Source organism: Humulus lupulus, chromosome 4 (genome assembly GCF_963169125.1).
Source record: "Humulus lupulus chromosome 4, drHumLupu1.1, whole genome shotgun sequence".
Taxonomy (NCBI): Eukaryota; Viridiplantae; Streptophyta; class Magnoliopsida; order Rosales; family Cannabaceae; genus Humulus; species Humulus lupulus.
Genome location: NC_084796.1, coordinates 45,821,726 through 45,835,220, shown reverse-complemented (window position 1 = coordinate 45,835,220; position 13,495 = coordinate 45,821,726). Strand labels below are relative to the sequence as shown.

Sequence of the window (13,495 nt, the reverse complement as noted above, 5' to 3'; positions counted from 1 at the left end):
TATTGAGATAAACTGTTATATGCTATGTTTGTGGAGTGTTCTTACTGGGACTTGGATCACGGGTGCTCTATGGTGCATGTAAGGGCAAGGGAAAGACCAACCAAGCATGAGTTGGAGGGCATGGAGCGGCGCGTACATGTTTGGCTTACTTAGGCGCCACGACTGGAGCGTTGTGTAAATGATCGATTTTGTTGTCTAGGTTGACTGTGTAAATGATCGATTTTGTTGTCTAGGTTGACTGTGTAAAGACTTTTGAGTTGTAAATATGTTTTAAAAAATATTTTGGGATCCCAATGTAACACTTTTATCATTTAAGTGAATGTCCAAATTGTTTTACTGAATTCTTATTTAAATGAGTCTTTATTTTAAATTAATCACACTTTTTGGTCTAACACCTCGATCAGCGAGTAATTGCACGTTTTCATATCACATTGTATCGACTCTAGAGTGGTAGGGCATTACAACTTGGTATTAGAGCGTGCCAAAGTTTATGGTTCTTGGAGATTGACTGAACATGTATGCTCAGTGCCAGAGACAAGCTCGACTCAGGGTTGGTCAGTATTAAGTGATATATATGAATAATTGCTTGTCTAAATTTCCCTATTTTCCTGATTGATATAAATAGAGCATGCTAAGTATATATAATGTTAGGTCATGGCCCATTTGACTGTTATATGATTTTGTTGCGTGTTCATGGGGTTGGTTCGATATTTGTGTTTAATTGGTTGAATTGGGAGGTGATTTTCTTTGGATGTTGTTATCATGCCTGATGTGCGGTGTCATTGATTGTAGGCATATCAAAGTTATGCCCCGGCGATCAATTAGATTCCGCGACAATAAGGCCGAAGATAATGACTAGGTTTAGGACCGTCCACCTGCCCCACAGAACCGACAACAGATGTTTGCATAAATGCAAGCTAGACTTCAAAGAACTGAAGATAAACTCCAAGAGATGAGACAACAAGCTTCTCCTCGGGATGTTGGATTACAGGCCCCACAGGCTGTGGAACCAGTGCTAGCCCAGCTTGTGATGGAAAATAAGTGGGAGCCTCTGTAGGAAAGGTTCAAAAAGTAACACCCTCCCACCTTTAAGGGCGGTTCAGACCCAATGCGGGCAGAGCAGTGGATGAACATGACCCCTTCTATACTGGATTTCATGAGGGTGGAAGGAAACGAGAGGGTGGCTTGTGCCAACTATATGTTGAGGGAAGACTTCCGCATCTGGTGGGAAGTTGTGTCTTAGAGGAGATATGTGACTACTATGACCTGGGACGAATTCAAGGATGTTTTTAATGAGAAGTATTACAGTGTTGCAGTTCGAGCTGCAAAGGTGGATGAATTCACCAATTTGACTCAGAATAGAATGACCATCACAGAGTATGCCTTAAAGTTTGACCGGTTGGCTAAGTTCGCACCGGATTTGGTGCCTACTGATATGGCCAGGAGTAGTGATGCACATGGGGTGGGGAATGTCCCCCCGTCCCAGTCCTCGCCCCATCCTTGCTTATTCCTTGTCGGAGGCGGGGTGGGGAATCCCCTATTGGGGCGGGGAATCCCCACAGAGAATCCATTTATTTTTTTTAAAAAAATTAAATAAAAATCATAAATTATATTTAACTTAAAATAATGCACAATAATTATTATTTATTAAACATTATCCTAAATAAAATTTAAAATATTAAAAAAGTTACTACTACAATGCAATAACACATAAATAAATATATAAAATACATATAAAATATTACAAAAATATATAAAAATTTAAACAGGGCCTTGTCGGGGCGGGGAGTGTTATCCCCACCCCCACCCTATTTAACATTTGGGGATTGAAAATTATCCTCGTCCCCGCCTCGTTACCCATTTAGACGGGGATTCCCCGCCCCATCAGGGGCGGGTCCCTGTGGGGCCCAGTCCCCATGGGGAAAATGTGCATCCCTAGCCAGGAGAGATCGATTTGTATGGGGGTTGAATGTGATGATAGCCCATGATGTTATGATAACACCGGATCCGAGGACTACCTTTTATGCTCAGGTAGTGGAAAAATCCATTTCTGTTGTGGGTGTAGAAGACCAGATATTGGAAGGAAGGCGCAATGCTCGAAGGATGGTACCTCCCTTCACTGGTTCTGGCCGAGGTAGTGGCCCCATTAAGGAGAAGAGAAAGGCCCCAGATTCTTTTGCTCCTCTTGGTCCAGATAGGAGGGCACGGGGTGCCTTTGGTGGCCGTCAGGGTGGGGGAGAACACTGGAGAAGCTTCCCAGAGTGTCCACGATGCAGGCGACGACATCTGGGGGAGTGTAGAGTCAGAGTATGTTTTATTTGTGGGAGTGCAACCATTTGAGGAAGGACTCCCCACAAGCCAGAAAAGAAGAACCAAAGAGGAGCAATAGTCTCACTCTAGCCAGAGTGTTCACCTTGACCCAGACCAAGGCTGAGGCTAGTCCCTCTGTCATGATAGGTTAGATTTCTAGTGTTGGTTCTTCGTTTAATGCATGTATTGATTTAAGATCTACTTGTTCATTTGTATCTGCTAGGGTGATAGACTGTTTGTGTAGACCTTGTGATCTATATGCTAGGGGATTTAGGACTTTGTTTCCAACTGGGGAACTAGTAGTCTCTAGGAGATGGGTTAGAGCATTACCAGTGGAGATAGATAATAGGGAGTTGTCTGTGGATCTGATTGAATTTGTGATGGATGATTTTGATATGATCTTGGGGATAGAATGGTTAGCAAAGTATGGGGTGACGATAGACTGCAAGCGAAGGATGGTAACGTTTTAACCGGAAGGGGAGGAACCCTTATGTTTGTGGGGACGGTGACTGGACCACGAGTACCTATGATCTCTGCATTGAGAGCTAGAGACCTATTGCAAGAAGGTTGCATATGATTCCTAATGAACGTAGTGGATACCTTTAGGGTCGTCTCAATTGGACTGGGTGAGACCAGGTTGGTGTGTGAGTTCCCTGATGTATTTCCAGCAGATTTTCTAGGATTACCGCCACATCGAGAGATCGCATTTGTCATAGAGTTGGCACCAGGAGTAAAACCAGTGTCGAGGACACCTTACAGAATGGCGCCAACAGAATTAAAGGAACTGAAGATTCAGTTGTAGGAATTACTGGATCAGGGATTCATTAGACCTAGTTTTTCACAGTGGGGTGCTCTAGTGTTGTTTGTCAAGAAGAAGGATGGGTCCTTAAGAATGTGCATCGACTATCGAGAGCTGAATAAGTTGACTATTGATAAACGAATTTTAGACTCATTTATCTATGTGTTTTTAGGTAGAGTATTAGGTGTTTAGTTTTTTTTGTTCTATTTTACGCTTGTTTTTGTGTGTTTTCAGGTGTTGAAGGGCTTAGGTGAGTTAGGTGTGGAAACATGGTGGAAAAAATCGACAAAAGGACACAAATTGGTGGAAAACAGTGTTTCGGAGAACTTTCTGCGACCGCAGGAATGGGATTCTGCAGCTGCAATTCCAGAAAATTTGGGCATTTCTAGGGCATTCCTGCGACCGCAGGAATGCTATCCTGCGATCTGCGATAGTAGGATATGTCTAGAAATGTGAAAAACGCATATTTTTAATGAAGGGTGTTTTGGTCATTTCATGTTTAGGAGAAATGCTAATCAGGTTTAAATCACGATTTTGGAGAGGAAAATATGGACTTTTTGCAGACCTAGACTGGGAGAAGAGAATTGGGATCACTTTGGAGAAGAGCTTGGATCGGCAAAGAGTTCATTTCTTTTCTTTTTATCTTTACTTTATGTTAATCAATTGTCTATGAATTTTCTTAATGATGAACATGAACTAATTTTATTTTCTAGGGTTTTTAATGTAATCACTTGGATCTTTGTTATTTTCTATGAGGATTTCATGATTCTTTCTTCACTTCTATTCTTAATTATTTGATCTGTTCTTAATGCTTATGAATGCTTGATCACCATTTGCATGATTTATGATTTTGATTTGAAATCTGAAAGTGAGAATTGATTATTCTATGATTGAATAATCACAATTTTCATATTAGATGAAAATACCTATATGAATTGTGTAGTTTTATGATTATTGTGTTCAATGCCTTTTTTATGTTGGAATTTATCATAGGAATGTAGAATATTCACATGTAAATTGAGTTCTTTGTTTTTTGAAAAAGAGTAAGAGTCGTTTTTGTTAATCTGTTATTAATTTAGGAAGAAGAATTGTGAAGTCTGATTAGCAAAATAATAAAGTGAAAAGTAGATGAGATTAAATTCCCTAATTCTTTATTTTTGAAGATTTTAACAAATATTTGCTTTCTTTCATAGTGTTATTTTATGTTTATTTCTTTTATTATTTTAATATTTTGTAACCAATTTATTGTTGACCAAATAGAAATAGAAAATTAATTTGTTGGTAATTAGTAAATCAATCTTCGTGGGAACGATTTTTATTTATCATTCTATTACTTATGTTGATTACGTATACTTGCGTATCAATTTTACACAACAAGTTTTTGGCGCCATTGCCGGTGATTGATTTTTATTAATATCAATACAATTAATTTTTATTTTAATGTGGTGTTTTTGTGTTAATTGTCTCTAACTGTTGTGTTTGAGAATCTTAATTTCAGGTGCCAATTGGTATATGCGACGTAGAGGGACTAGCAATCTTTTGCCCATTAATACTGAAATTGAGAGGACTTGCAGACCGAACAGAAAGCAGAAACGGTTAGCAGAGATGGACCAACATCAGGGCAATGTGTTGAATGGGGACACTTCTAAGACAGCAGTTTGAACACTCAGAGACTATGTACTCCCCGCTGTTGCTGGGTACAATCATGCATCCAACTGCCGGCAGTTGCAGCCAATAATTTTGAAATTCAGCGGATGATTCTGGAAATGGTCCAGTCTACTGTCCAGCTTGGTGGACTCCCTACTGAGGATCCCAATACACACATAGCCAATTTCCTGGAGCTGTGTGGAACTTTTAAATATAATGAGGTCACCGATGATGCTATTAGACTGAGATTGTTCCTGTTCTCACTGCAAAATAGAGCTAAAAGTTGGTTGAACTCTCTTCAAGCCAATTCAATTACTACATAGGAGGCATTAGCTCTGGAATTTCTTGCTAAATTTTTCCCTCCATCCAAGGTTGCAAAGTTAAGAGGGTAAATTAATTACTTCTCTCAATTTTATGGAGAGTCTCTTTATGATGCATGGGAAAGGTTTAAGGAGCTTTTGAGGAAATGTCCTCATCATGGGATTGAAAAATGGATGCTAGTCCATAATTTTTACAACGGTTTGTGTAGGACGACTCGCACCATTATTGACGCTGCAGCAGGTGGTGCTTTCATGAGCAAGAGTGCTAATGAGGACTATGAATTGCTTGAATAAATGGCCATGAATAACTATCAATGGCCTAGTGAACGGGATAGAAATAAGAAGGTAGCTAGTATGCATGAGCTGCATACTATTACCGCTTTCACTTCTCAGGTTGTATCATTGACCAAGCAACTGCAACAAAATTCTATGGCCACTCAAGTCATGCAAATCCAAGCAGCATGTCATAATTGTGGTGGTTCTCACCCATATGAGCAGTGTATGGTAGTTGAGATGAACAATTCCATTCCCATGGAACAGGTGAATATGATGGAAAATTTCAATAGGAAAGCTAATTATCCATTCTCCGACCTGTTCAACCAAGGGTGGAGAAATCAACCTAATTTTGCATGGAGAAATAATGAGGGTCCTCAACAAATTCAGCAACCTATGCTTCAAGCTCCACCTCAGGCACCGTTACAACCACCGGTACTACCTGTTTCTCAAGAGAAGACAAATGAGTTACAAGCTGCATTGTTAACTTTGACCAACTCTCAATCTCAATTTATGACAGAAACTCGCTCATCCATCAGGAATCTTGAGATATGCAAGTTGGCCAGTTGACAAATATGTTACAAAGTAGGCCTCAAGGAAATTGTCCAAGTAATACAGAGGTGAATCATAAAGAGCAATGCAATGCAATCTCTTTGAAGAGTCGGACAAAGTTGAAAGAGCCAGTCAAGAAGTCTATACCTGCACCAAAAGTTGATGTTGAGAATGAGGGTAAGGTAGAAGAAAAGGTTATTGAAGACCTTAAGAGGAAGCAATCACCAGTGAGCTATGAGCACCACATCAAGATTCCATATCCTTACTGACTTCAAAATAAGACATTTGACAAGCAGTTTTCGAAGTTTCTAGACATTTTTCAAAAATTTCACAGTAACATACCTTTTGCCGAGGCACTTGAACAAATGCCAAGCTATGTGAATTTTATGAAGGAAATCTTGTCAAAGAAAAAGAAGTTGGAGGATTATGAGACAGTGGCGCTTAGTAAGGAGTGCAGTGCTATTTTACAGTAGAAACTACCTCCCAAGCTTAGAGATCCGGGTAGTTTCTCGATTGCTTGCTCAATAGGAGATACTGTTATGACCAAGATCTTATGTGATTTAGGGGCTAGTGTAGATTTAATGCCCTTATTTATTTTTCGTAAGCTCAAATTGGGAGAAGCTCACCCCACTACTATGTCCTTACAAATGGCAGACCGCTCTGTTAAGCAACCTTGTGGAGTAATTGAAGATGTCTTAGTTAAGGTTGGTAACTTTATCTTCCCTGCTGATTTTATTATTCTTGATATGGAGGAAGATGCAAGCATTCCCATTATTTTGAGAAGACCATTAAATCTACACTAGCCATAGGGAGATCACTAATTGATGTACAAAAGGGAGAGTTGAAGCTGTGAGTGCAAAACGAAGAGGTAACATTCAATGTTTTTGCAGCAAATGATATTCCAACTTGTTGTAGAGTGGATGTGGTATGTAGTGGTGGTAGTAATTTGGAAACCACCAAGAGAAAAACCAATGCTAAAATTGGTAGTCGAGCAATTCATGATTGTTTGAAACTGTTCTATAGTGGGAAGGCTCGAAGGCTACACGAGTGGTGGAAGGCTCCGACGATTAGCAACATCAAAAGACGAGTTTGTGCTTATCACACTATGGCTCTAAAGGATGAGAGGGGTGGACTTCACCCGAGTTGAAGTTTAATGAAGGATGTGAGCGCCAGTTGGAGACGTTAAATAAAGTTCCATTGGGAGGCATCCCAAGTTCAAATAAATTTATTTAAGTTCGTTAAGTTTTTAAGTTATTTTAGTTGAGACAATTTTTGATTTTTTAGTTAGTTTTTGTTTAATTTAAATTTTCCTGTAAATATTGTTTATTCTAGAATCGTGAAATAAGTGAAAAAATTGAAAAATGATGAAAAAAAAGAAAGAAAGAAATTGTGGTTTGTGGAGCAGACTTGCGACCACAGGAACCACTTCCTGCAGTCGCAACTCCAGTGGTCTAGGCCTATTGGTCAGCTTTCTATGACCGCATCAGGTACCTTGTGCCTGCATGCAAAGCCGTTGAAAAATCGCCTAGGGGTTCAATCCTGCGACCGCAGGAAGGATGTCCTGCGGCTGCAAGATCACGTTTTTTTAGGAAAAAATATTCGAAAAAATATCACAAAACATAAACACAAAGGATGGACACCTTGGTGTTGCAATTCCAGCACCACCACTTATGGAGTGTCAATGTGGCGCAGAACCAATATGCCTATAACCAAGCCTTTGCCACTCATTTTGGCATTGACACTAGTGGATTTCCACCATATCCACAACTACCTAACTTTGGATATCCTACAACTGAGGGGGATGACGAGGCAGGTCCTTCATCATAAGTCAAGTCAGGTAAGGTTCCTTTCCTTAGCTTTTATTTAAACAATGGGGACAATGTTTTTGGTAAGTTTGGGGAAGGGGGATTTATTATAATTATTTGTGTCAGGTTAGTTGAGTCAAGTTTCTGTTTAGTTTGGTATTTTGTTAAATTGTGTTTGGTTTTGTTTGTTAATTGTGTTGCGTGTTAGGGTATCTAGAAAGTCTATCGAATCAAGATAACAATGATTAGCCGATGAGAATACGTGAATGACTTGTAATATAATTCGAGAAAAATATATTTGATTGTATAAAAATCTTTGTGCTTGGTTTGACCACTTCTTTGGGTTACTTTAATTCATTGTAACTGAATATTTGATCATGATTGGTAAATTCTTGCACTTAAATGTATTTACACTTGTTGAATTTTGAACGTGGAAAGAATGTATGAACAATTCTAGAACTTGCTTGCTTACTATTTGAGGCGAAATAATAGACAATGCATGTTTAGGAAAATGATTTAGGCAAGTTTTTTTTAAACGTTTGAGCCTTTCAAGCCATTCTTGATTAATTTATCCCTAGTTACCCTTTTTGAGCCTAAAAGTATAACTTTTTATTGTTAAACACTTATTTTGAGCCTAATTGGACACTATTATTTTCCATTCCCTGAATTTATACCATTAGCATATAAATATAAATGGGGATTGATTTGTAATGGGTGTTATTTTGTGATTTGGTTGTGACAATAGAAAAATAAAAAGAAAGATTGAGAGAAAAATTCAGAAAAAAAATGAGATTGAAAATAAACTACACTTCTTATGTTTGTTCACATAGAAAAACATAAGTATGGGGAAGTGTAGTTAAATAAGAAAAAAAAGATATATCTAGTGTGAATTTTTCTCAATCTTGGAAAATAAAGGGAAATTTGGGGTTGCTTGGATTACAATGTGGATATCAGGTTTGGTTTATTTGGATTATATGCTTATGGTATAATTGAGCCAAAATGACTATCTTATCTACCGTTACCTAAGCCTCTCAATACAAGCTTTAAAATACCTTTTGATTCTTGAACATGCATTGATTTATATTAGTGGAGAATAATAAGTTAGCAAGCATATGGAAATATGGGATTTGATGGATTGATGGTGAGAATTCGGCATGTATAAATTTTTTTAAATGTGTGTTATATACTTTCATGATTGAGTAGACAAAAATGATCAATGGGTTAAGGTAAGTTGAAGAAGTGGTTGGATTGAAAATCTAGATTACTTGTCAGTTATTTTTTGAAAATTATATATGCTTGTCATTCATTAATTTTGAGGCTTAAAAATTATGGTTATCTTGATTCATTTGTTTAGTGTCTGTATTTATTTGTTAAGTTTGTCTTGAGTCTTGTTTTTTTTGCTCGAGGGCGAGCAAATGTTAAGTTTGGGGAAGTTTGATAAAAGAGTTTTAGACTCGTTTATCTATGTGTTTATAGGTAGAGTATTAGGTGTTTGTTTTTGTTTTGTTCTATTTTACGCTTGTTTTTGTGTGTTTTCAGGTGTCGAAGGGCTTAGGTGAGTTAGGTGTGGAAACATGATGGAAAAACTGACAAAAGGACAAAAATTGGTGGAAAACAGTGTTTCAGAGCACTTTCTGAGACCGAAGGAATGGGATTCTGCAGCCGCAATTCCATAAAAGTGGGGCATTTCTAGGGCATACCTGCAACCGCAGGAATGCTATCCTGTGATCGTAGGATATGTCTAGAAATGTGAAAAACGCAGATTTTTAATGAAGGGTGTTTTGGTCATTTCATGATTAGGAAAAACGCTAATCAAGTTTAAATCACGATTTTAGAGGAAAAGAGGACTTTTTGCAGACCTAGACTGGGAGAAGAGAATTGGGATCACTTTGGAGAAGAGCTTGGATCGGCATAAAGTTCTTTTCTTTTATTTTTATCTTTACTTTATGTTAATCAATTATTTTTGGATTTCTTAATGATGAACATGAACTAATTTTATTTTCTAGGGTTTTTGATGCAATCACTTGGACTTTTGTTATTTTCTATGAGGATTTCATGATTCTTTCATCACGTCTATTCTAAATTATTTTACATGTTCTAAATTCTTGTGAATGCTTGATCATCATTTTCATGATTTATGATTTTGATTCGAAATCTGAAAAAGTGAGAATTGATTATGCTATGATTGAATAATCACAATTTTCACATTGGATGAAAATACCTATATGAATTGTGTAGTTTTATGATTATTGTGTTCAATGCCTTTTTTGTGTTGGAATTTATCATAGGAATGTAGAATATTCACATGTAAATTGAGTTCTTTGTTTTTTGAAAAAGAGTAAGAGTCGTTTTTGTTAATCTGCTATTAATTTAGGAAGAAGAATTGTGAAGTCTGATTAGCAAAATAATAAAGTTAAAAGTTGATGAGATTAAATTCCCTAATTCTTTATTTTTGAAGATTTTACAAATATTTGCTTTCTTTCATAGTGTTATTTTATGTTTATTTCTTTTATTATTTTAATATTTTGTAACCAATTTATTGTTGACCAAATAGAAATAGAATTTTAATTTGTTGGTAATTAGTAAATCAATCTTCGTGGGAACGATCTTTATTTATCATTGTATTACTTGTGTCGATTACGTATACTTGCGTATCAATTTTACACAAAAACTATTAATAAGTATCCACTACCCAGGATTGACGATTTTTTTGATCAGCTACAAGGGAAGACAATGTTCTTTAAGATTAACCTTCGGTCTAGCAACCAGAAGTTGATGATTAAGGAGGAAGACATACCAAAGACCGCATTCCGTACGAAGTAAGGATACTATGAATTCTTGGTCATGTTGGATTTGATGAATAGGGTCTTCAGGGATTATTTGGATAAGTTTGTAATCGTATTCATCGATGATATGCTGGTGTACTCCCAAACAGAGTCAGAACACGAGTATCATCTTCGTTTGGTACTACATCGGCTGAGGGAGCATAAGATATATGCTAACTTGTTACCCCAAGTATCATTTCTGGGGCATATCGTGAGTAATAAGGAGAGGATTTTGGTGGACCCGACCAAGATAGAGACAGTGACCAAGCAATGTACCTGAGGTTAGAAGCTTCTTGGGTTTAGTGGGGTATTGTTGAGGAATTCTCCAGAATATAACCACACCGTTGACTGATCTGATGCGTAAGAAGACCAAGTATATCTGGACAAATAGATGTGAGAACAATTTCAAGGAGTTGAAGCGACGACTGATCACCGTTTGTGGTCGCTTCGAGGCAGGGTTTGGGTTGTGAATTTTTTAATTTTGTTAAAAATTATATTCATGAGTAAAATTGTGTATAAATTATAATATTGTTATTTGCTTGTTATGATTATATTATATATTATTTTAATACAATATATTATTATATTAGTTTTATAAAAAAATTAATAGATTACTATGCATAACAAACCAAACTGCGGAAAGTCTGAAAGTGGTATACTAATGATATAATTAAGTTTTGAAAACTGTTAATTACTTACTCTTTTTAACTTTCCCAGTAAAATTCAACAACTCCTAGTGTAGTGAAGTCAACAAAACGATGGTGTCCTCCAATGAGCTCTTAAAAAAAAAACTTTTTGTATGCCCTAAAACCTAAAATTCCAATAATCAATTCCACGTTTTAGAAAAAGTTTGAAAGTAATATATATTAATTAGCTTAAAATTTAAATATATATAGATACATGCCTCTAACAATTTATTCACTAGTAACAAAAAAAATATATAGTTTGAAACTATATAGTTGTGTAAATCTTGAAAACAAAAACAGAAAGAAATTGTCAAATGCAAATAAACACCATTGGTTATGAGCGGGTAAGACTTAAACAGGCAGCAGCACTCTTCAAGTCCTTATTTGTAAGGCAATCAATGGAGTGTGTCATATCCTTACGTACCGAATTATCCGAGCTGCATATAAATTTAATAAGGACTTAATAATGAGAAATGCTAAATAACTTAATAGTATAATTTATATGTATATAGAGAGGAGCACCATTTTACCTTGATTGGCCGTAGGGTTCTTTGGTGTCGAGGTAAGATTGTCTATCATCCATGGTCGTATCAAAAAAGGGCATCTCATCATATTCTTGCACGACCTCCTGTTGAATATCTCCAACCAACGGATGCCGTGCTAGTGAACTACTACTAATATTATTGTTCATATGGTAACTATTATTAATGTTACAAGGAAATTGAAACATAACATCCTCATTTATGGTAGTAGGTGGTGCCATTCCAAGTTCAAGTTGCGATTGATTATCATGCTGATTATGATTATGATCCTGAGGCGCCATTGATGAACCCATCTGTTGTTGTTGGCGGCACATCTGAAGTCTATTAAGAACAGCAAAAAGCTCTTGTTCACAAGACCAAATCTGATACCTTAATTGACATATTATTCCTAGACAACCATGGACAGGATCTCTACGCCGCTCATTAGCTTGGTATATTATAGATTTCATAGTAAGTGCATGTTGTTCGGAAGGTAACTTTTTGAGTATTTTTAAGATATTACTTACCCCAAAAAGTTTGTGCGCATGTTGAAAGATTTCTGGCTGATCCGGCGGAAAGAAGGGTGCAAGGAGACACGTCTGCGTACACCTTCTTCTTTGGTACTTGCATGCGGCACAGGCTTGGCTTGTTCCACCCTTCAAAGTCATACGATTTGCTTCCTTAAGATGAAATGGGATGAGAATCCCAGTAAACTAAGTTGATTAGAAGAAGGCAAATGGAGATATTGTTTTCTTTTTTGTCATATACTGTCTTTTACTCATTAGCATAGTAATTAATGAATGAAAAGGCAATATCCTAGGAGTTATGGATCCTATAATTTAGTAAGGGTAGTGAGAATAAGTAAAACGAGAGAGAATTTCAAGGAAAATATGGGTCGATTAACTCTTATTTGAAACGTGTGGCACTTTGCTTGGATTATGTATAGATTAAAAAGGAATAAGAAGATTCTAGAAGATTATTAGATGATTTTTAGTGAAAATAAAAAAACTCTAAGCTAAAAAAAATATCATTTCCCCACTCAAAAAAGGCGTAATATACATAATATATGATTTGAAAATTTTGTTAAAATTTTCAAGTTTGATTAGTCAATTTTTAGGATAAAAAAAATAAACAAGGTAAGGTGATAACATGTTTTTTCAGTTTTAAATTTTAAATGATTTTAAATTTGAGCATCGATTCGAAATCCAATTTGAGCATCTAGTATAACGCGAAAAAAATGAGTTTAATTTAATTTATTGCATAAAATTAATATTTCTCTCATGAGAAGAGGAAAAACAAGAGCATAAAAAAGTGTGTAATTTTTTTGGCAAATATATACATGTTAGGTAGAAGTGTGGTGAAAGCAATTCACCTTGTTTAGTTTATAATTTTAATACATAGATATATATATATATATATTTATAATTTTAATATATAAAGATATATATTTACATAAATTCATGACATATATATAAAATACAATAATATTTAAAAAGAAATTCATGATAGAAAAAATTACAGTATAAACAGTAATATACATGTATAAAATATTTTTAATTTCTAATGTATCTCATAATGTCCTTTAAGAATTTGATGAAGAAAAAGAGCTACAATCACTTGAAAAAATAAACCATCATACAAAAATTATAAAATAAAACAAATAATATGTATGTCTTTATTATTTTTAAATAAATATGATTTAATTATTTAAATTATCATGAAATATCTTAAAAATATACTATTTGAATTAGTTAATT

At 35.8% G+C, this 13,495-nt stretch overlaps 1 protein-coding gene and 1 non-coding gene across 2 annotated transcripts; both read right to left on the bottom strand.

Moving 5' to 3' along the window:
- Positions 1 to 5,133: 5,133 nt before the first annotated feature.
- LOC133833778 (small nucleolar RNA R71) lies at positions 5,134 to 5,240 on the bottom strand. The gene has a single exon (XR_009893140.1). It is a non-coding gene; the product is annotated as a small nucleolar RNA R71 (small nucleolar RNA).
- A 6,226-nt stretch (positions 5,241 to 11,466) lies between these two features.
- LOC133828944 (LOB domain-containing protein 27) lies at positions 11,467 to 12,591 on the bottom strand. The gene is made up of 2 exons (XM_062258969.1): positions 11,748 to 12,591; positions 11,467 to 11,654 (listed from the first exon to the last, which is right to left on the bottom strand). The coding sequence occupies exons 1-2, from the start codon at positions 12,404 to 12,406 to the stop codon at positions 11,552 to 11,554; spliced, it is 762 nt and encodes a 253-aa protein (XP_062114953.1). The 5' UTR covers positions 12,407 to 12,591; the 3' UTR covers positions 11,467 to 11,551.
- Between the last annotated feature and the right edge of the window lie 904 nt (positions 12,592 to 13,495).